General features: G+C 36.4%; 1 protein-coding gene across 1 annotated transcript in view; it reads left to right on the forward strand.

Moving 5' to 3' along the window:
* Positions 1-5238: 5238 nt before the first annotated feature.
* Positions 5239-22795, forward strand: part of LOC132789569 (heparan sulfate 2-O-sulfotransferase pipe-like) — a 31478-nt gene continuing 13921 nt past the window's right edge. Inside the window, 1 exon segment of the mRNA XM_060797660.1 lies at positions 5239-5539. Coding sequence (XP_060653643.1) covers positions 5451-5539 — 89 coding nt within the window. The 5' untranslated portion in view covers positions 5239-5450.

The following is a 22795-nucleotide window of genomic DNA, read 5'->3' on the forward strand; positions in this document are numbered from 1 at the left end:
TTGTGCCAACTCAGTTTAAAGTAGTTTCCATTTCCCAAAAGAAAATAAAAGCAAACAAAATGATAAATAAAACGTACAAGAAATTGAATTATGTCAACGCATAAAACATTGCATGTAATTTATTTGTAGACCCCCTCTCAAAAACACACTCGATAAAAAGAAAATATATGTATACCTATAAAAAAAAAGATGTGAAGAAAAACAGAAAGAAGCAAGGGAATGTGCGGCAAGTGACGCTGATAAATAATAAATAAATACAGCAGCTGTGTAAATAGTCAAACTGCGTACTGTTAGCGCATATTAAAGAATGAAAAACCCACAAAAACATGAATACAAAAAAACAAAATAAGAAACACTAAAAAGAAACTGTCAAATTGAAAATTTGTTTTCTCCATTTTGGATTCTGCTCATGAATTGTGAGTTAAGCTTTTCAGTTGTGTATGGCGTAAGTTTCACTTGTATTATAAACAAAATGGAAATATTTATAAATATATACATGCATATATTATATATATATATATTAATATAAATATAGAGTATTATATATGAAAACTTGAAATAATGACGCACTGAATCAAATAGTTGAAACGAGTATTTAAAACAAGACAATTGAAAAACAAAAACAAAAAAAAAAATGAAATACGAAGAACATAAAACAAGAACAAAAAGAAACTTAAACAACAATTTTAAAAATAACAAAAAACTGTATTCTTTCATTGCATTTTCGGGATTGAAGTTGCCAATTGCTATTAGCCAAGCTCTTGAGTTCAGGTGCTGATTGCCCCCATCCTGTCGACGGTGTTAAAGTTAAGGCAACTGCCAACTGCCCCCCGAGGCGTGGACCCTTTTGCCAGGCTAACTTTATTCGGCCTGCTGCGAATTCTGGCCCTGGCAACTGACCAGCTTAACCCGCATAACACATAAACCACCGTCCAGCGATATGTCTTCCTCTTGCTTCTCTGTTGATGCTCCTGTTGTTGTTGTTAGTGCTGTGGTTGTCGCTGCGTTGTCCGGGGCTATGTGCTCGACGATGGTGCTGTTTATTGCCGCCAGCTGACTACACTTTACACTGCTGCGGGACTGTGTGTTGTGTGTGTTGTTGGCCAGCCCTTTGCCAAATGGCGTTGATAAGCCTAACAGTGTGACCAGGCGCAAGCGAGCAGCGAGAAGGCGAGAGCGCGAGAGTTGCCCGAGCCCTCAATTTATGCCCATATTAAGTAAGTACCTGCATCAGCAATAATCCCATTTTGAGCTGCACAGCGGATGAAAGTATTATGAATTCGCCCTGTTCAACCCAAAAACATAGACTAAGGCTGCAAAGGAAATGCTTGTTATGAAATGCTAAGATGAACAATTGCCTTAAATAGAAAAGTAGATTAAGCATTGCTGGAAATTCTAATTAGAAATTTTGTTAAGATTACTTCACGTTATTTTCCTTTTCTTAAGACCAGAGATGAATTTATAGAATGGAATTTCACATTTAATTTATTTATTTTTATGCCAAATTCTATTGCTCAAAACCTATACTAATTAACGAGTGCTAGCCAAGGCTTTCGGTTCGAGGGGATCCTAATGATTTCGCTTAAAAAGAAAAAAATGATGGAGTAATGTTGAAAGTTATACCTATAAAAGATTACATTACGGTATTTTCATATTACTACGGGAAAAAGTGCTCAGTTTAATAATAATAGTGGTGAATAAATCATATTTTATTTGTACATTTATTATATTTATTAGAGCCCACAAACGTAATACTAATTAACGTATGTAAATTGAAATTGTTTATTACACATTGTTACACACAAACATAATACTAATCGACAAACCATAACAAAGAGCTCAATTTATATTCCTGACGTTCTTAATACAATGATAATAAAAAAAATTGAGTAAGTAGTGATAGATATTATAATAAGAAAAGATTACTCAAGGTTAGTTTCATTTGTGTGAACTTCATATAATTAAATTTGGTAAATTTGTATTTACTTAAAAGATTATGTTTTATCAAATATCCTTATAGTACTCAAAATACTTATTAAGTAGTCTTCAACTCGTTACCTTCTTATTTCAGCAAAATTTCAAATTTGAATGGATTGACAACAAAATTTAAACTGCTTTAACTTAAGTTAAATTTATATTTATGAATAATATTTAGTAACTTTTCAGAAGATCATGACAAACAATTCGACTTAGTTATGGATAACTCTAATGACACCCCTCGCCGCCTACGAAGTGCCTGTTGTTGAACTCACAAACCTGGACAAACATGCTCGCATACAAACGTACAGACATAAATATTCGTATAGGTATTTGTATTTGCGCCTAGGGCCAATTGAAGTAATTTACAATTGAGTTGCCAGTTCAGCACAATTGCTGCTATGCCAGAAACAACAGCAACATGGCGAACAAAAACAACATCAACAGCAGCAACAACATCAGCAGCAACAGCAGCAGTCGCATCAACAAGAAAAACAACAACAAGGAGCGCGTAAAAACTTATGGCAGCTGATAAAATGACAAAGTGACCACGTGACCGCATGACAAACTGACAGAGTGACAGACTGACTGACTGAATGACTGTGTGACTGTGTGACAGCGACCACTGCTCACTTGAGTTGCAATGTTTTCCGCTGGGCGAAAGGTGTGGCCCTGTCAAGCCATCCAGATGTGTGCAGAGTTTCCAGAGATCTTTTCAAGAAACGTCATCGAAACCATCATCATCAACATCATCATCATCATCATCAACAGCATCATCATTGTGATTGTGGTTTGTCGTCGGTTAAGTGGAAAATATGACAATTGAAATATATTTCTATTTATACCTGTTGTTGAACTATGCAATCCGATGACAACTTTGCGCATATTTATTTTTCTCTTTTTTTTTTCGTTAACAATTTCACATTATTGATTTATGATTGCATATCACTTTCAATTGAAGCTGATAGCTTTGCCATGTTTATGTAATATATTCACATCTTCACATCTCGCACTCTTTGATTCTTGTTCCGTGCTTAACATATATTAACAGCTGCCAATTGTTATTATTTCTCTTTTTAAACCCTTTTGGTTTTTTTTGTTGTTTTTTCAGTTTTAAGTATGTTTTTGTTGACCGCGGCAATTTTTGATTTTTTATCGAGAAATTTACATGAATTTTCAGCTTGTTGCAAAAAAGTATAAACATTCAATTTTTTGCTGCCCGACTAAACAATAAAATACAAAGCAAGAAAAAAAAATACACTGAAAACTGAAAGCCACGAGAAACATGTATGTATGCGGAAAATGTGTAAACGCATTACTTTGGGCCAACAGCCGTCAGACGCCAGTCCCAAGTCCAAGTGCTGCACAGTGAGGTGAGAAAGTCTGTGTACTTGCTGGTGAGTGGGAAGTGTTAAGTGAAAGCAATCATAGAATTACAAATGAAAAGCTGTTCAAGTAGCTGGAAACGTGAGGCTTATCCGAGAGCGGATTAAATGTCGTATTTATTCAATTAAAAAGTGAGAAAAGACAAATTGTTTTATATGCAAGTTACACCTATTATTATAATTTTTTAGTTTACTTCTCTTACACGCGATCGGAAAAGTTTTCCATTTGCTACTACTTCTTTGAAATTATAATCTACATGAAATGTAGTTCTATTAATGAAATATAAATGTTTCCAGAACTGTTTTTAATGGTTTTAGGTGTTAATTTTTTTTAATCACTCAAAATTGTTATATAATATCGATTGGAAAAAAATCTCTTCTTTTTGAAATACAAATATTTCTAACTATCAACATTCTAAAGCTATCTTTAGGTTGACGAATTATCTTTTCTTAATTTTAAATTTTATTAACTATTTCTTCAAATATAAATACTTCAAAGGAACTTATAATGATTAGAAGCCAATCTTCTCTTCATGAATTACAAATATCTTTAGCTATTACCATTCGAAAAGTATCTTTAATAGTTAATTTTCTTTAATTTTTATAATAAACTATTCAATTTACAATTTCTTCAAATAAATATTTGAATATTAATATTTTATAATAATATTAAACCAATCTTCTCTTTATGAAATATAAATATTTCTGGCACTCACCGTTCTAGAAGTTTTTATAATCCTGATAATCTTATTGACTTGCTTTTATTTTCGTATTTATTAATGATGTAATAATATTTAAAAACATATGTTTTCTTTATGGAATACAAATATTTCTAGCACTCACCGTTCCAAAAGTGTCTTTAATCGTTGTAAGGTCAATGAGCTTCATCAGCGGCAAGCGCGGGCTATAAATGTAAACATAATTAATTTCCTCAGAATTTTGAGAGTCGAATCTAGCTAATTTTATACGAATTAGAATAGATAAATACAAGATGTATAAGGGAATATGAAAGCAAGATTTGAAGCCAACGAATATTACTAATAAATCGAGGCACAAAGCCGGAAAGGTCAAGTTTAGACTTTGGATCGGGTCGAGATTGATGCAAACCTGTTCTTTGATGGTCTCTCAAAAGAAAGATGGATAACAAAAGAACTCGAAATAGCTTATGTAAGCGGCGATTCGATTATTAATGATGATGCTGAAGTTGTGGTACTTAATTCGAAAAACGACGAAGAGAAGCTGATAAATAAAAGAATATTTTTTTGGGAATAGTACGAACAGTTGCTCAAACAACATTTCACTCACACATCAATTGTTTGCTTGACGGGACGGTAAGAATAGTATCTGGCTAGTATTTGTGCAGTTGTGTTTTATTTTGGTTTTGTGTCTTATACTACGTTGACAATTTGTTTAAATATTAGCGACCCAAATAAGAGCAGAAAGTGGAATTTGATGCCAACAGGCAGTAAAACATAGTGATAAAAACAAAGAACTACCGAACGAAGAAAGACATCAAACGGTGTACAGTGGCATCCAAACTATTAGCCACGGTCAACACACAAGAGAGAAAGAGAGTGAGAGAGAGGGAGAGAAAGATGAGAGACCGGCCAAAGAGTTGGTTCCAATCGAATGAGAGCGCAAAAGAAAAAGGTAAAAGCAGCTGCTGGAAAAACAACAACAAACGGTAAACGTAACTAGCGCTTGGCGCAGACGCCGTCGCCGTCGCTGACAACAACAACAACAACAACAACAACAACAACAACAACAACAACGGCTACGACAACGGCAAAAGCCACAAAGCAAACGCGAGTCTCTGACTTCGTCTCGGAGCTGAGCGTTGAGCGTTGATCGTTTTGCTTTGGACTTGGCCAAAAAGGCGGCCAAGCAGTCGCAGGAACATTCAGTTGTGCCGCGAACGTTGTGCGCTTCACACGTGCTTCCTCCTCTCCTCTCAGTCACTCAATCGTTGCAGTGCCGGGCAAAAGCTTACAGCATACTCGAATAACTGTAAAAGAGAATTAGAAAAGCTGTCAAAGTTCATAGAAAAGATCCAAGTGTCATTCAGTGTTTTGTGTGTGGTTCTTTTTGATGTCTGTAAACACCGATCGATCCTACAAAATGAAATTGCGTGATGTGGAAAATGCCTTCAAGTACAGGCGCATACCGTACCCCAAGCGGTAAGTTGAAAAAATAACAGTAAATTGAAGAAAGAATCTAATTATAATTTCTTTCTCCATCAATGAAATTAAAGATTTAAAAAAATGGAAGAAAGTGCCTAAAATTAAAAGGAAACTCAAAACATTTTCCTTCTTTTTTTTTAAGTAGCACATTTTCAATCAAGAACCAACATTAAAATATTAAGATTTCTTTGCGAAAGTGCGCTGCAGTTGTATTTAACAACTTATTAAAAAACCGGTCATAATAAAACGCATTGGAATCTGCGTACTGCATTTATTGAATCGGACTCGAAACGGATTCTAATTGCACTTGGCGTGAACTCAATTCTCGATTGAACAGCAGTTGTTAACTTTCGGTTTTCTCGACTGCTTCAGATGCCAACTTTGGCATCGGGCAAAAGTGAAACGTTTTGCTTGCTTTTTTTTTTCTCTGACTTGAGGAGTGAGAAAAAAAACATAATATAAAAACGCATTTCATGGTCAGCTGCTGTGGCAGCGGCTGCGGCTGCCGAGGCTGTTGCAGCTGGTGTCCAATCAGAATTCTCTCAACGTGCTCCAGTTTAAAATAATTTAAAGCCAACTCGCATTTTTATTTTATTTGCTTTGGTTTTTGGAGTCTTTTTTCAATTGTTCTGCTCGGCAGTCATATTTCATTTTGTGCAGCAATCTGAAATTGTTCAGCTACTGAGCAGCTTTGGGGCCAGTTTTTCAAATAAAAAAAAAAATGTTTGTTTTTTTGGTGCTTGGTGTTACTAAAACTATGTGCGGAGACAACAACAATGCGCGCCAAAGCCAAAAGAAAAACCTCCAAGTCTCGAATTGAAACGCCACCTCAAGTATTTCAAGTAGCCCCCATTCTCCTTGACTTCCCCAAAAAAACAAAAACAAAAACAAAAACGAAACACAAACTTCTTTGTTGTCTCGATGTTTTTTGGCTCTTTGATTCAGTTTTTGGTTAAGTTCTGGTTTGCCTCTTAAAGAGTTCGCAGCTCTCAGTTCGCTGACTGCCCGCTCATTAGTTGTTGGCCGGGCCATTAGCTAAGGTGTTTAGGCCAGGCCCGAACCGGGGGGAGCGTTTTGCTGCGTTGCTTCGCGGCTGTGTTGCTGCCTCGCTGCGTCCGCTTATTGTGCAACTTGTGGCAGACCCAAAAGTGTTGCAATTGCGACCACATTAGATGTAAACTAATGATATACTGAGCACACACTTGTTATGGGCTAATTGGTATTTAAAAAGGTGTTGATTGTTGTTTTTCGTCTGTCGGGGTGTGGGAATTTGTTAAGTTTGCTCTGTTGAACATTCATAGCACATGTTCAAATTACTCAAATGTGCAGAATCGAAATTAAATTAAATGGTTTTTTTTTTTAATTTACCAAAAATGTTTGTTATTTACGCTATTATTAATTATTCTTGTCTCGCACCTTTTGTTCAGGAAATAGCTTTAAATAATGATTTTTTTTTAATAATTGCTGTTATTTGGGCATTAATTGCATGCATTTATTAACACTCGAACAGAGTCTTGCATTAAATTTAAATCTCATTTGCAGAAATTTCACGCATCGTTTGTTTTGTTATTCAAAGTTCTCATTCAGTCAGTCGGTCAATCAATCGGTAAACAGTTTTCATCATTCGCAAGTGCCAATTTAATTGGCTATTCAATTTGACGAAAAAGACAAACTTTTGTTTGTGCCATAAAATTAAATAAACATTTGCAGAGCGAAAAATGCAAAATGTGGAAGCATAAAAAAATATACATACAAATATAAAATTATAATTAAAGCAAAATCACAATCAACAATATTGATTTATGCTGCGGTTATTGTACTCTATTTACACAGTCCTTTGCACATATTAAATTCATTTTTGTTGCATTTTGAATTGATATTAATTAATTTAATTAATTGTTTCTGTGAGAAATCGCTTCGCTGCCTTATTAACAGACAAACACACAATACTGACGCTATGAGCGATGAGTGCTTCTTTAGTACTTATGCAAACAATTGTGCACAAAATTAACTAATTAATTAACTAGCAATTTCACATGGCACTGAAATATATACGAGTTTATTGTGTGATTTATGACACACAACATCAACAACAAATTTATGACACGTACTTATTTATGTGTATACATACAAATATATTTTAAAATAAAATGCACTTCAAATGCACGTAAGTTGCAGTTAACAGAGCGTGTTTTACAGCACTGCTAATTTTGTGCACGTTTTAGAACTTTTCCAACACTCTAAGGTTTTGAAATTAGCTAAACCAATAAAGTTATTAGCTTATTTTCGGTTTTGTATTGGCTCTTAAATGTGCTTCAATTTATGACCATAAAATACGAAAATTACCTAAATAGGAACGATAATAAACTCAAATTGTATTTACCACTCAATACGTGCAGCTATTAATAGAAAAAATATACAACTTTTACTTGCATTTTCATTATCGGCCAACGTCTTGTGACGTCACTGTATATTTAATTAGAACTTCTTCACTTGCACAGCACGACGCGACGCGAAGCGACGTGTGAACACACAGACAAGCAAAGTCAAATCACAGAGCTTACACAACAGCATAAATAATTTTTGTGTTGGTTTTTTTTTTTAACTTTGGTATTCGCACTCATTTCGCCACCTCACTCTCTCATTCTCTCATGTTGTCTCGCGTTGTGTCAGTTTCTGCAGTTGATGGCTTCAACTGCTGTTGTTGTTGTTGTGGGTTCGTTTATTGTGCGTTGTTCTGCTTTGATCGACGCCGACTGCGACTGCGACTGTGACTGCTACTTCGATTGTGGTTTGCTGCTCACGCTGTTTGATGACAATTATGTGATTCGTTTGGCACATTTTCAATGAAAATCATTTGCAGCATTCGAAAGCTAATAATTACAGTTTCTTTGTGGATAGGTGCGTCAAGCTGGCAAGCAAACACACTTACAGACAGACACGCAATTAATTCACTGTTAGCTTTCTGTTAGCTTAACGCTTGCAATGCATTGCAAGCTGCATGTGTGAGCGGAAGCTTTGCCTCTCGGCATGCGAGAACAAAGCGCAGCAGAAATGTCTTCAGAGGGCGCATCAAAAATGTCTACAAAAAGCGCTTCTCTACTTTTTCACACATTTACACTTGTCTGCTAAGGCTGCTGACAGAACTGAGAGCAGTTTCGCTCTCTCCCTCTCTCTGTCTGTTACCCGCATGCCACACGATCTTTTCACACGCAATTTTTTATTTTTATTTTTTGCAAGTGAAAGCCTAAAATTGTTTTTGCTCTTGGTATTTTGTACCCAGCAACCATCATAACAATTTATGACGACCGCAGCCGTTTAGCGCCTTTTGGTCACACAGTTTTCGAAAGATGACATAAATGCAGAGTACAACGATAAAGGCAGAGACAACTGACCGCCCACAGTCGCCAGAGTTGACTTGCCCCCAAACAATATTATTAATAATAAAAAGAGACAAGCTAAAAACCATCATCATGGAACAGTAACTAATCAACTTTCGTTTAGTTTTAGTTCAGCTCTAAAAACAACGCCCCCATGACAACCATGACCATATACTATATGCAGTATATAGTATTAGATAGATTATGCAAAAAGAGCGGTCAAAAGTCGCGCTGACAGCCAAATTTGCATTATCCCCCACTTCCATAGTCTAGGGTTCAGTTCGGGAACTAAGTTGAGTGTAGAGTGAGATTAAGTATCACAAAAAAAAAAGGTAAAAACTGATTAACACAATCATGTGAAAAATGTGCAACACTAGAGTTTTGGCTAAAAATAACAAACAACGGCAAAAAGTGGAAATTAAGTGAATAGCTTTCACTTGATATACAAATACGGCCAAAGGAGGAGCCCCCTCCCAACACCTGCGAGTGGGCGTGGCTGGTAATGCGTAACAACGATCCACACAGACTTAATAATGACGTTGATTAGTTTTTGTTTTTCCTTTTCCTTTTTTTTTTTTTTTTGGTTGCTTTTATTGTTGATGAATTTTTTGCGCCACACTCGTTGGCACTCAACTTGAAGGCAATTAAAAGCCATATCAAGCTCGTGAACTAGTTGCAACTTAAGTTCAATGAAACTTTTTTTGCAAATATGCTTTAAGCAATTTTAACCCCATTGTATGGTAAGTGAAAGAGTCATTATAAAAATGTAGGGTAGTCACAAATAATTTGTATTATTTTTTAAATTATCATTCCACTAAAATCTTTTATTATAACTATAAAATCATCTATAAATAAGTAGTAAAGTCAAAAGGTATTTTTATTATTTTAAAAATTATAATGAAAAGTTTTCTATAAAATTTTCTATTTTCTTGCCTATATTTCAAATCTAATTGAGAGTTTGTATTATTTTATACTTATCGCAAAATGCTGAGATTTGATCTATTTTTCATTTGCAACACAATTGTGTTTCCATAATCTTGTTCAACGCACATAATCCAATGTGAATTTAAGCGAGCGCTCTCATTGTTTTAGCATTGCTGAAATTTTGATTAGGTTTTCCCTTGCAGTCTCTTTGATTTCGTATTTTGTCAAAGTGCCCCACTGTAAAGTAGGTCAGTCAGCTGGCAAAACGCTCCACTAACCCATCGTAAATAGACAATTTGCTGAATCGCTGACTCAGATGCAGAGGCAGCCCTGAAAGGGAAAAAAACCCGCTAAAAGCCCACTTAGCATCACCGCCAAAATACTCGAGTGGCGAGCAAGCGAGATCCCAAAAGGGAATATTTCGTAAGCGTGGATGGCGAGAAGGTGGTAAACTGCATCCGAAATCTGAATACTGAAATATGCTAGGTGCTAATTGACGTTCAATTGAAGGCACCGCTAAAGTTGTGTAGCCGCCCTGTTGGCTTTCACTTCTTCACACCCAGCGACGACAACTTCTGCAATGTTTCTCTAATGGCAAAAAAAAAGGAAAAAAAAAACAAACCACCCACGCACCCAGGCAAGATTTTGGAGATGGTTTCTATGCGCTTTGGTAACCCGAGCATGTTTCAGTCTCTGGGGCCCATAAAAAATTCTGTGCGCTAAGTAGCTGGCGCCCATAAATCTGCGCCGTGTGCTGTTGTTAAGGTGATTTACATACTTCCAAGAGTCGCTCTTGTGCTTCTCTATCTCCTCTCTGTTCCCGTCTCTATGCTGCAGAGTGTAACTCACTTTCGCTGGGGAAGTTTACTCGTCTGCGAAGCGCAAAAAAAAATTAAATTGAAATTTGTTGCCGCTGCTGCTACTGCAAACTTAAAAAAACAGACAAACAATTTTTATAGCTTTTGCATGCATATTTGATCAAAAACAATCAGATTTTATGCAGCAGCCACAACAGCGTACAAACAGCAGCAAAATGTTTGAGAAAAATCAAAATAAATTTGTATAGTCCAACTGTATGTGTGTGTGTGTGTGTTTCATAAAGTTTGTTGGTTTTCCATTTAACGTATACAAATTGAAATAGGCGAAAGAAAATATCGAGGATGGCAGTATTCCCAAACAAAACTCTAATGAAAGGTGTTGATGGCTTGACTAGAAAGTCAACAATCATTAGAGTTGTACGCATGCTGTTTATTTGGTCGAGAAATGAAGATTAATGGGGCAGTCTCCAACAAGAGTACAAATTGATTATTATAACCAGCTCATCATGCAAACGAGCATAACGAGTGAGAGTACTCGAGACCATAACACAATCCAACTTTAATGATACTATAACACATGGAACACACACTTCAGCATCAAATTTAAGCTTTAATGAAACACCTAATGAGATTTTCAAGCGATCGATTGCTCGTTTAATGTACATACTTTATGTAGTAATCCGATCTACCTGGCTACGTTGTACGTACATACATTACTATATTATGGATATAAAGCTTCATTAGAATAGCTTTAAAACTGAAAGGGAAAAGGCGATAAAAAATATAAACTCCCATTTATATTTGTAATGCATATTTAACTACATTTTATTTATTTTTTTGATTGTACTTCAATTCATAAGCTCTAGCTATAATTTTTGTTTTACATTCATCTCCATTTTTTATGTTTTTAAATTATTTTGCGAATTTGATTTTATTGTCTATTTATTTGGTTATTAAATATCTGCATAAACTTATTCAATCCATGTACAAACACAATGCGAAATTTTAATGGCAAATTAGATGTATGCAAATTGATTTCGAAAAGAAAGTACGCATACGCCGCGTATCCCTAATGAGAGATTTAGTAATCAAATTTAATGTGCTGAAGAGCTCATTAATATCACACTAGATGTGAATATGTTTTGAGTTATTTGTATTTTTTGTTATCTCGCATCTTGTGAAAGGCGACTTCATGACAAATGGCAAAATCAAAAATTGATTTTAATGATGCAGCCTCCGCCCCGGTTGAGTTTGTTGCACGGATACGCCGAACATTGGACAAACATGTTTGGAAATCATAAATCTTTTGAAGCTTTTGCTATCGATTCGTCGTCTTTCTGGGCCACTCAATATGTTGCCAGCCACGTGCTGTGCGGCCAAATCTCTCTCATTTTCCCAGACATATTAGAGGCATCACTTTGGCATCAGCTGCAGCAGCTCAAACTTAGTTTATGTACTTCACGATTGATTTTCGGTCAAACTCAAAAGAGTGTCTGTCAGCTGCTGCCGCATTTAGCCAATGGCCTTAGCCACCCGCTGCTGAGGAGCTCAACGAAGAAGAAGTTGCAAGCAGTAGATAGAGCTGGAGTTGGAGCTAGAGCTGATGTTGTGCACCTGCACAGGTGACCCCCCCGAGAAAGAAAAACATGAAACCAATCGCAAGACACAGCACAAAGCACCTTTCACTAAATTAAACAAAAATCAATAATGAATACACTGCAAATGCTTTGCCTTTATTTATGGCCTTATGATGACTTTATAGCAATTGAAATGGTGTCTGTGTGCCTCTGGATTACATTTGAGTTAAGCAAACGCTTGAGATTGCTCAACTTCCTGGACAATTCAAATGGAAACAGGTCTTCTGATGGCAAATCTTTACAAACTCACTTTTAAGCCGCACTTGTCCTGAATTTCAAATGCGAAAAGAAGCTTCAACTTGTTTTTAATTATGATGAGTATTCCGCTTTTTTTTTTTATTTGTCTATTTCGCAATCTTCAGGATTAAGCCAAATACCCTTAAGAAACTTCCTTTTTGATTATACGACATTCACAAATGCTAGACTTTTAATCGGAAGTACGAATGAAAATTAATTAATTTTTATGTATTTAATTAAAAATTTGTTAATTAGCTTTTATAAGATTATAAAATTCACAATGCATGCAAACAATCAAGTATTTGTTTTCGCTTTTTTTTTGTTTTATTTTTTTTGCAACATTGTTTTGTTTGCAGTTGAGGCCAATCCTCTGGCAATTATACACGCCAACAGACAAAAATGCAGTTTAAATTTTAATTACATCTAGCGTAAAAAGTCGCATCTGGACGTGTCTCTGGACCTGGCCTAGACGCCGTCTCCGTCGCCGGCCCTCCGCTGCGGCTTAGTCGCCGCCGTCACCGCCAAAGCCAAGAAACAACTGTCGGAGCACATGACTTCGACGTGGTCATTACGTCATGGACCAGCCTGTGCCACACTGAGTACGAGAAGTACGACAACCAAAAACCAAAAAGAAAACAAAAAAAATAGTCGTAACCATGCACAGAAACCGCATATTTGTCGTGAGCATTTTGTTACAATTTCAATTTGTTGCTCCAAGACTTGTCTTGCATTTTTGTATGTGGGGTCGTTTGGGGTCCCACTTATGCCTCCCCTCTCCCCTCACCACTCTTCTTCACCACTACATGGCTATGTTTAGGCGGAGTCTGTTGCTTTTTTGGTGTTGCTGCTGTCGGCATTGGCTTAGCTCCATTCGGCAGCAGCTACTTGGCTTTGTTTTGGTTTTGCTTTACTTTTCGAAAGTGCATTTGGTTCGGTCTTGGCCAATATTTTCCAACAACAAGCACATAATGGCCAAAACCTGAACTGGTTTATTGCAGTTTTTAGATTCTTTTTTTTTTTTGTTTTAGAGCACGCTGGAAGCCATATATGGTCTTTTTAGCTGACGATCGCAGCGAACTGGAGCCGCTGCATGAGCTCACCTCAAGTGCAAAGCGATTGCAGTTTTGCTGCTGAGGAAGTTGAAAGCAATCCGAAATGGATCACTAATTAGAAGGCAAATCAAAGAGATTGACTGACAGTCATGACAAATAATCTGAATGTTCCATGGAAAAGTCAAGGATTTAAATAGACATTTAATTCTAAGAAATCTGTTAGAAATCGTACTGTGATCTAGATTATTCTGTTATAATACAGTTGCAATTTATAATAATTAATCACTTATATTCATTAGAGAAAATGCAATGTATAACAAACTTTTCTTTACTAAATGCTTTATTCTAAATGCTGCAAGCTAAATTTCCCTCTTATAATCATACCTATAATCAACCTCCAGTATCAACAAGGCTGATAATCTACCTAATTTAGTTGACTTTCTTTCATAGTTTAAATATAATTAATTCCATTATTTTATTAAACTCCTTGCAATGCTTTTAGAACAGGTTTCCTGGAAAGTGCAACAACTGCAGCACGATTTGAAGCGTCGTTTTCCCTTGCACATAACAACTGCTTATTAGAGTTTTCCAAGAAAATTGATAAATCACTCTGATTGCAGCCAAGAAAATCACCTGTTTGTATAGCTTGCAACTTCCGGCAGTTTTGCTCTAAGCATAAAAAGCCCACGCGCTGCAATACAATTAGAAATGCTGGAGGCAGCAACAACAACAGCTTGAGGCAAGTCTCTGGGGTGTGTTTCTCTCCCATTCTCTCTTGCTGCCTCTCTGTGATATTACGACTTTCACGTGACAGAATAAACGGCGCTTATTTGTAGTTAAGTTTTAGCATAATAGCATAAAAAAAAGCCTGAGCTGCGAGCCAAACTGAAACTTGCCATTCAAATTGGTGTCAACCAGTCAACTGGACGCCAAAGAAAGTGGCGCCAGCATCCAAGCTAACAGCAGTGGCAGCCGCGGTAGCTGTTGCAGTTGCAGCAAACTCAGCAGTAGACTTTGTCCCAGGTTCAGGCTTTAAAGTAGGTCGACAGCGTCATCGTCTGCAGCGTTTGCAACTCGTTTTACCGGCAATTGCCCCGCAACAAACACACACACAGAGAGAAAAACAACTTAAAAAACTTGCACATAAAAATATCAAACAGAATGCATCCCGAGGGAGCTGCTCTTCCAGTTACTCCCTCCTCCACCCTCGCTTTCCCCCTCCCCTTTAATAACGACAAGTCAAAGTTGCATTAAAATTAAGTTTTATTTGCATTGCTCCTAAAACTCACATGCTTTCAATTTTACGCCAATAGCTGGGGAAATTAATTAAGCAATTTCCCTCACAGGTTTTTCCTTTTTCTCCTCGCATGTGTGCACATCCAGTCAGGCTAATTTCCAGGGGGACAAATAAGAGCTGTCACAGAGATAGAGAAAGAGAGAAAGAGAGGAATATATATACTGAAAGAAGTAATGACGGAGGGAGGGGATGGCGAAAGTTAGTCAAATCGATGCAGATATTTTTGAAAATAAATTGCTTTCAAACAATATTTTTGCGCAATTATATTTGCTGAAAATTGAAATTGAAGTGTTATTAAATCAGTAATTTCTTTGTCGAATTGTTATGTTATATTTCAACCATTTCTTGTTTAATTACTACATTTTTTTTATTTTATATACATTTTGAACCATTTTCTAAATAACAAGGAGAAATATGATTTTGCGTATGCGTAATATTTTAAAGTTATTTAACAAGCTTAAGCGCATTTTATATGTTTGTTATGAAAAACTTTTTAAAAATTTACAAATTTTTGTTTAAGAATTTCTATTTTAAATTTAAAAATATATTCAATTTAATACAATAAATGTGAATCTTGCGTATGCGCAATATTTTAAAGTTCTCTTTTTAAACGTATACGTATTATATTTCATTTTGTCTTAATACGTACTATTTGTGAAATTGTTTTAATTTCTTACACTGATTGTCTGAAAATAGAAAATTAAAATAAAATTAAATTGGACTGTTTTTTTTTAATTTACTAAATATTTGACTTTTATTCTAAATTGGAAATATTTAATATTCAGCTTGCTTTAAGTTCTTGGTGAATATCTAAAATTATGTTAAATTTTAAAGAGTTTCATCGAATAACAAGAACTAATTTGCATTTCCTTGCTGCTTCTGGCTGCGCTCAAGCTCAGTTTACGTTTGAGGGTCGCATCTCGTACCTGAACTAAATTGATAATAACAACGATGCATTTGCTTATCATTGCCACACCACCAGCGCAACCTGCAACCCACTTGTAGGGAGATTACCTCTTCCTCTTCCCCCTGTCGTGTTGCATCATTGCTGGGCGAATCATGCAGGCGTTAAATGAGAAGCGTTTGACAATCTTGTTGGTGCTGTTGTTGCCGCTGTTGCTGGCGGAGCAGAGCAGAGATCAGAAATTAGTGTGCCAAGTTGCATGTCAGCACCCTTGCCACCTGACACGCCCTTAACCCAACCGCACACATACATGCAAAAAGGGATGGAGAGAGGGAGAGGAAACTAGGAGAAGTGAGAGAGATGGCAAGCAAAAATTAATTGCAATGCCGCAAATGACAGCGTCAAGTAGTAAAAGTAAGCAGAAGACAACTAGAACTGAGACTGTGGATTGAGAGTGCAACTAGAGCTTGGAGTTGGGGGAGGTGGAAGTGGGGGATGTGGGGGATGTGGGGGATGTGGCACGTACGCTACTTGCAACAAGGATGAGCTCGTTAAAGGAAGCGACAATAACAACAGCAACAACGTCAAGCTTGTTGTCGAGTGCGTAAATTTTTCGCCTCAATTGCTGTTGTTGTCGGTTGTTCTTGGTGCTGGATTTGTTGCTGCTGTTGTTGGCACAAAATGTTATTAACATTCGCTGCAAGCAGCACGTGCGACGCCAAGTCAAAAAGTGGGCGTTCCCCAGCCCCTCAGCAACCAGCGCTTTTTTGTCTTCAGCATCTTCTTCGACTCCCGTCTGGCTGCTGCTGCTGCTGCAACATATTGTGGCAGGAAAACGCGTAAAAGTTTGGAGTAAATTGCAGCACAGCAACAGCAACTGGCAAAGTCGTCGTCAGGCGACCACGCGACACATCCGCAGTCGCAGTCGCAGCCGCATTCGCAATCCGAATATAGCTCAGGAGCAATTTCAGCCAAACTAAACTCAACTCAACACTACTCAAGAGCTGGCAACCACAGAGCAGAGCAGCAACCACTGCTGTAGTGGCTGCCTACTTAGGTAAATTTTACTGCCCAGTGCGGTGGGCGTGGCATGAAACATGAAGTGCGAATCCGATTTGCAGTTCCCATTGCCATTGCTGCATGTTGTTGACAACTTAAAGTATAAACTGAACAAGCAGAGACACAGCCAACAAAATAGTTGTACAATCAATAGCAGCAACAAGAAGTGTACAAAGTGTAGTAAAAAGACAGCTTACGATGTGAAAGAAAATTAGAATGTATGAAGTAAAGATTAATATTTTATTCATAAACTAAGCTTCGAAATGTTGATAAGTTTTTTAAGAACGGAAGTAATAAAGTCTTGCTAAGTAAAAGATTAATATTTGTTGATTTGGTGCAATGAAAACTATTTGCTTAGATACTTAAAAAAAGTTAATGCAACCTTCAATTTCTCGTTGGTAATAAGAAAACTTTTAGTAAATTAGAAAATGAAAAATTCAAATTAAAATGAAAATTAGTCAAACTTTTCATTTTTTCATTGTTATTTGTTATTACTTTAACATACTCTGTTTGCTTTCACTATTTTTAATTATTATTATTATTTTCTACTTTAAACATATTTAGTTCCTTCAGCTTCAGAACAAAGTATTGCTTTATATTCTTTATTATTTCACAGTGTGTGAAAACTGATCTAAGCTTTGCTTTTTGAGTATTTTGACAAGCAAACCCAACACGTTAATTTCGCTCAGTGTAAGGTTTATAGTGTGTTATTCCGTTAGCCTTCGCACAAGAATGTCAAAAAGGCCAGAATCGCTAATTGTTAACAAGCTGGCAAATAGTTTAGCAAATGTTTCGAACGATTTCAAATGAGCACTTTACACATACATATTTACACACTAACTCACTCACATCGTAAACAATCCGTTTGATTTATGACAACGTTATGAAAATTGTTAATTGCGACTATTAAGAGACGAGGCGACGCGTCGCGTTGTTGCGGTGGCCAAATCAAGTTCTGTCCCTCATAATTGACGCGAAAAGTCGAAAAACAAATGACAATTAGAGTGTGTTAATCGCTGACAACAAGCTGCGAGGGGTGCTCGTAACATTTGCACGCTGCATGCACAGCGACACCTACGAACAACAATTAGAGTAGGAGGAGGAGGATGAGGAAAAAGTAAGGCAGCAGCGCCTAATGAATCTGCAGTTAAACATTTTGACACAAGTTGTTTCCCTCTTTTTTGTGGCACTTGTTGTGCTTCTTGTTGTGAGTATGTGTGTACTTAGGACTTTATGGAGCACCGCATCTAGCCTAACCACATAGATTTTACAACTTAATTACTTGGGCCAAATGAAGCTCGACTATTCTCACGTTTTCACATGGCCATAAAGTGCGGAAAATGGAAAATGGGTTAAGCTACACGCAAAATTCAAATGATGCATCCAAAAAAAAAAGAAACCAAAAAACTTGCCACACATGCGCCAAGTGTCACGTCACATCACGTGGGCTGTTGTGTGTGGCAGGTAACCTGTAACTGTTAACCAGCAACCGGCAACTAGTAACTAGTAACCAGTAAGCAGTAACGAGTAGCAGTAACAGTCAGCTGGTAGCAGGTAACCAGTTACCAAAGTAACGAGCTAGTTACGGCTTCCCAATTACGGCAATAGGATTAAAGTTAACATACATTATTGTGTTGATTTTTAATTTATGTTAGTAGCGTATGGGAAAGTGATCAAATGTGAAATACCCTACAAAGTGAGAAGCGGTTAAACTAATAATAATAATAATACGCAAAACTAAACACACAACTATAAACATATTTCATATACTTTATTTAGCTTTAATTTGCTTTTATTATAACATATGCATTAAATGCACAAAATTTGCGTGATTTATTTGTCCAAATGGTCTAATGAATACTAATTTTGCAAGCAAATATCATTTGGTAGAAATATTGTGTTCATTTTAATATTTTTTGCATTTAATTTAAACATCTATTAATGTAAAGCAACACCATTTATTTAGGATAAACAGCCAACAAAAAAGTAGCCAGAAAAAGTAAAAAAATTGGCAACTGTCGAATAAGTTTTAAGCTGATATATTTCCGGGTGTGTCGAAATGTCAAACTATCGAAAAAAAAGTAGATGAAACTGAAATCCATGGCATTCAAATCATGTTGGCATGAGTTACTTTCATTCATTGCAGAAAGCCAAACAGATGAACGAATTGTCTTTGACAGTTTGTTGGCAGTGCTAATGACGATGACGTTGATGGCGATGGCGATGCCAATGATGATGTTTCTAGTGCTACGACTAATGATTGTGTTGCCCAGATTGACACTTTTATTCAATGACCATGACTGTGACTTTGACTGCGAATGCGACTGTGATTGTGATTGAGAGTGTGAATATGGGCGGAGGAGAAGCTGCAGCTTGATTCGTGAATCGAAAGCAGCAGGAAAAAACAATTTGTCGCTAATCTCGAACGGAGGAGTTGCATGCAACGGGCCGCTGCACACAGCGCAAAGAGCGCGCGCGCGTTGCACGTTCCTTCTTCCGAGACAATTTGCGAACTGAAAGTTGCAAAATGAAAAACCAAAACAAAAAAAAAAAAAAATAAGACTAAAAACCGCACCGATTGATCGATATCGACGAAGACTTTCCCAAATGGAAAATCAGGGAGTGGTGAGGGGGAAAAACGAGCATGCAGACAGCACATTACGATAGTAGACGGGCGAGTGGCGCTTTTATGAGATCACGTTCTATTAGATACGTGAAATATCTGAACGAGCATCGGATGGATATGCAACTGTCATGCCATGTACTACAAGACAGAGGCGTCAGAGCGAGAGTGATGAAGAAGGAAAGAGAGAGGGAGAAAAGAGAGTGAGAGAGAGAGTGGGATAACACGCTTGACTAACTAGCTGGCACGTTCAACTTGGACCAAGTGCGTGTTTAACGCTACTTTGGTTAACAGCAACAACATCGACTACAAACCACGGTCAGACAACTGTTATACTAGAGGCGTTAAGAGCACGGGATGCGGTTGTTGCAGAGAGATGTCTACGACGAAGGCTGCGCCGTGTCCAAAGTTTGTGAGCAAGTATAAAATAATTGCAATAGCAAACAACGCAAATCGCAGTGATTAGCCATTATGTTTTTTGATTGTTTATTTCGGTTTGTTTTACGCTTCAACGCCAAAGTCATTAACTTTTCGTCTGATTATTGCCATCTAGTAGAAGTAGCATAGGCAATGCAGATGATGATTATGATTATTATAACTCTAGAGCATGCTGCACATTAATCTAATAATTCGAGCAATTAATTTGCTAGAGCAAGGTGACTATAACATCTGCTAGAAGGTGAAGCCACAATCGTGGGAATGCGATCGACGGAAGAAATGGAAAAGAAATCAATGGCAATTCAAAAGAAAGAGAAAATGAAGAAAACATAAGGAATAATGCGAGTTCAAACTCTCAGAAGAGAATGTACAATAAACAGAAACAACAAAAAGGAAAAGTCATGCATTTTCCAATTATAAAAATATAACAATTATCAGATCAATTCGATGCAGTCAATAACTGAACTTTCCGATTATTATATCTATTCGATGGATCGCTTAGTAAGCTATCAAAAAGCGAGCATCGAATGGAAGTTTTTAAGAAATGAATCCTACAGCACTTTTCAATGCAATTAACTAACTTTTAAGTACTTGATACCTGATTTTGAATAGGGCAGAGTAATCATGGGCCTGGTTTCAGGTGTCTCGTGTCTGTGGGCTAAGCCCACAATCAACGCACACAATTCCCAAAATGCGATTTGGGCAAGTTTCTGTGCCACGACTTCCAATTAAACAATTAACTTGGATCTGATAGCTTGGCAATGACGCAGCTTCGAGTATTCGCAGCCGTATTCGTAGTTTTACTCTTACTCAACCTTTTAACGGGCAGTAAAAGAACAGCAACAACAAGTTCTGAGCTGAAAACTAGGCCAATTGTAATTAAAACGATCTACGTGCTCCGCTCGATACACTTCAAGTTGACCGAGTTCGCTACAAAGTGCGTAGGAAACCGGTAAAAGGCATCTTAGAGAATTGTCCAAGTCTCCAAGCAGATACCTGCACCATGAGTTGAGGTACGGGTATAACTAATACTCATAGTCGGGGTTGATTGAATCATTTGAGTAATTGAATTGAATCTCTGGTAGCTGCGTGACGCCACGAAAAACGAATGAATCAAAAATACATAAAAAAATATGAAAATATGAAAAGAGAGTATAAATAATAATAACGATAATAATAATAATAGGGTAATGCTTATTTTGATTAGAAAGTTGTATAATCTCTGAGAGCAACGATTCGAGGCATGTGAATTTTTTACGCAATTGTTTTTTGGGTTTGTTTTGGTTTTTACTTTTCACGTTGCTGTTGTTGTTGTTATTATTTTTTTTATTTTGCACGAGGTTACCCGTTAGTTAGTTATTGTATAAGTAGCTACTACGAATGACAATGACAATTTCAACTACAAGCACAACAATTTTATGCTACATGAAGACGGGAGAGTGCTTGGCATATGATTTAATTGTAGTTTGCAAAAAAAACAAAAAACAAAACAAAAGCAAAATTAAGCAAACGAACACAAGAAGCCTGAGATTTGGTTGAGAGACTGTAAATTGGAACCGAAAAACTAAAAACTAAACGAAAAAACCAGCATCGAGTGCAGCAAACCAAAAGCTGACAAACTGAGAAAATGCGCAACTGTAAATTGTGTTGATTTTAATTTATAAAAGGTTGTTGTGGCATATTTGAACTACATTTTCGCTATTTATTTTAATAACAAACTGCTGACGACATTTAAAAACGCATCAAAATAGAGTGAAAAGGCAAACCCAAAGCAGAAGAAACAAATAACTAAAATAAATATAATACAATTACTGTCACAAAGTAATTGTCATAAATGTTGAGAGTTAAAGAAATACCATTAAAAATAAACACACAAAACGGAGGGAAAATTGCCAAAAATAACTGCAGTAGTCCATTGTTGTTGACCCATTCCTCTCTCTGCTCCCCCTCGAATTATCTCTCTTGCCATTTGGCTAAGTGAATAGTGAATTTGATGTACTTAAGATACAGCTTCAGTGGCTCTGAATTTGTGCTTCGGTCTGCTCATGCAATGGTAATTTAACTGACCTTTGCCCTTAGTACTGCTCATTTATGCCCTGTGCCCTTCTCAGTTGTTCTCATGCTTTGCAATCGCAATTCATTTGTTTTTTTTGGGGGGTTTTTTCCATTCAAATACTTATTTTAATGGCTGCTTTCTATGCGCAAATAGTTCTTGAAGGGCAACAATTACTCAAAGAAACCACGAGTAAGTTTATAAGTACAGAATAAAAATTGTATACCAAACATCATCTTTTTACTTTGCTTTTCTCTAAATTTAAGTGCAATCATTATATGAATATGATTTTCATTCTTATGACAATAGCTTATGTTACGACCTAGCAAAAGATCACTCACGATGCTTGAATAACGTTATTTAGTTTATTCACAATCCTTACACAAATAGCTTTTGAGCATTTGTATTTATAATATATTGGTACAGTAAATTATTCTGATATTTATTTATTTTTCACGAACACTTGTATTTATTACTACGAGTACAAAAGTAATTTATATTTATTTAAAGCAACTTAGTTCATAATATGAAATGAATATTATTTTTTTGGGTTTGCTTTAGTAGCTCAAGTTAAGATTTATCTATAAACTATAAACAGGTTGTAAACATAACATTAAATTAATTCAAATAAGCGTTAAGTAATTCTTTTTATAATTCTTCATTAAAATTGTGATCTTTTATTTGTTTAGGATATCGTAAAAGCTAATAGCCATATGCTTTTAGTTATTTTTAGCGTAAGTGCCTTTCCTATACATAAATCCAACCGAAGTCAGTTCCTTTCACAGCTTGCACAACCATGTGTAGGCTTCATTAAACTGACCTCTGTTGACA

Source organism: Drosophila nasuta, chromosome 3 (assembly GCF_023558535.2).
Source record: "Drosophila nasuta strain 15112-1781.00 chromosome 3, ASM2355853v1, whole genome shotgun sequence".
Taxonomy (NCBI): domain Eukaryota; kingdom Metazoa; phylum Arthropoda; class Insecta; order Diptera; family Drosophilidae; genus Drosophila; species Drosophila nasuta.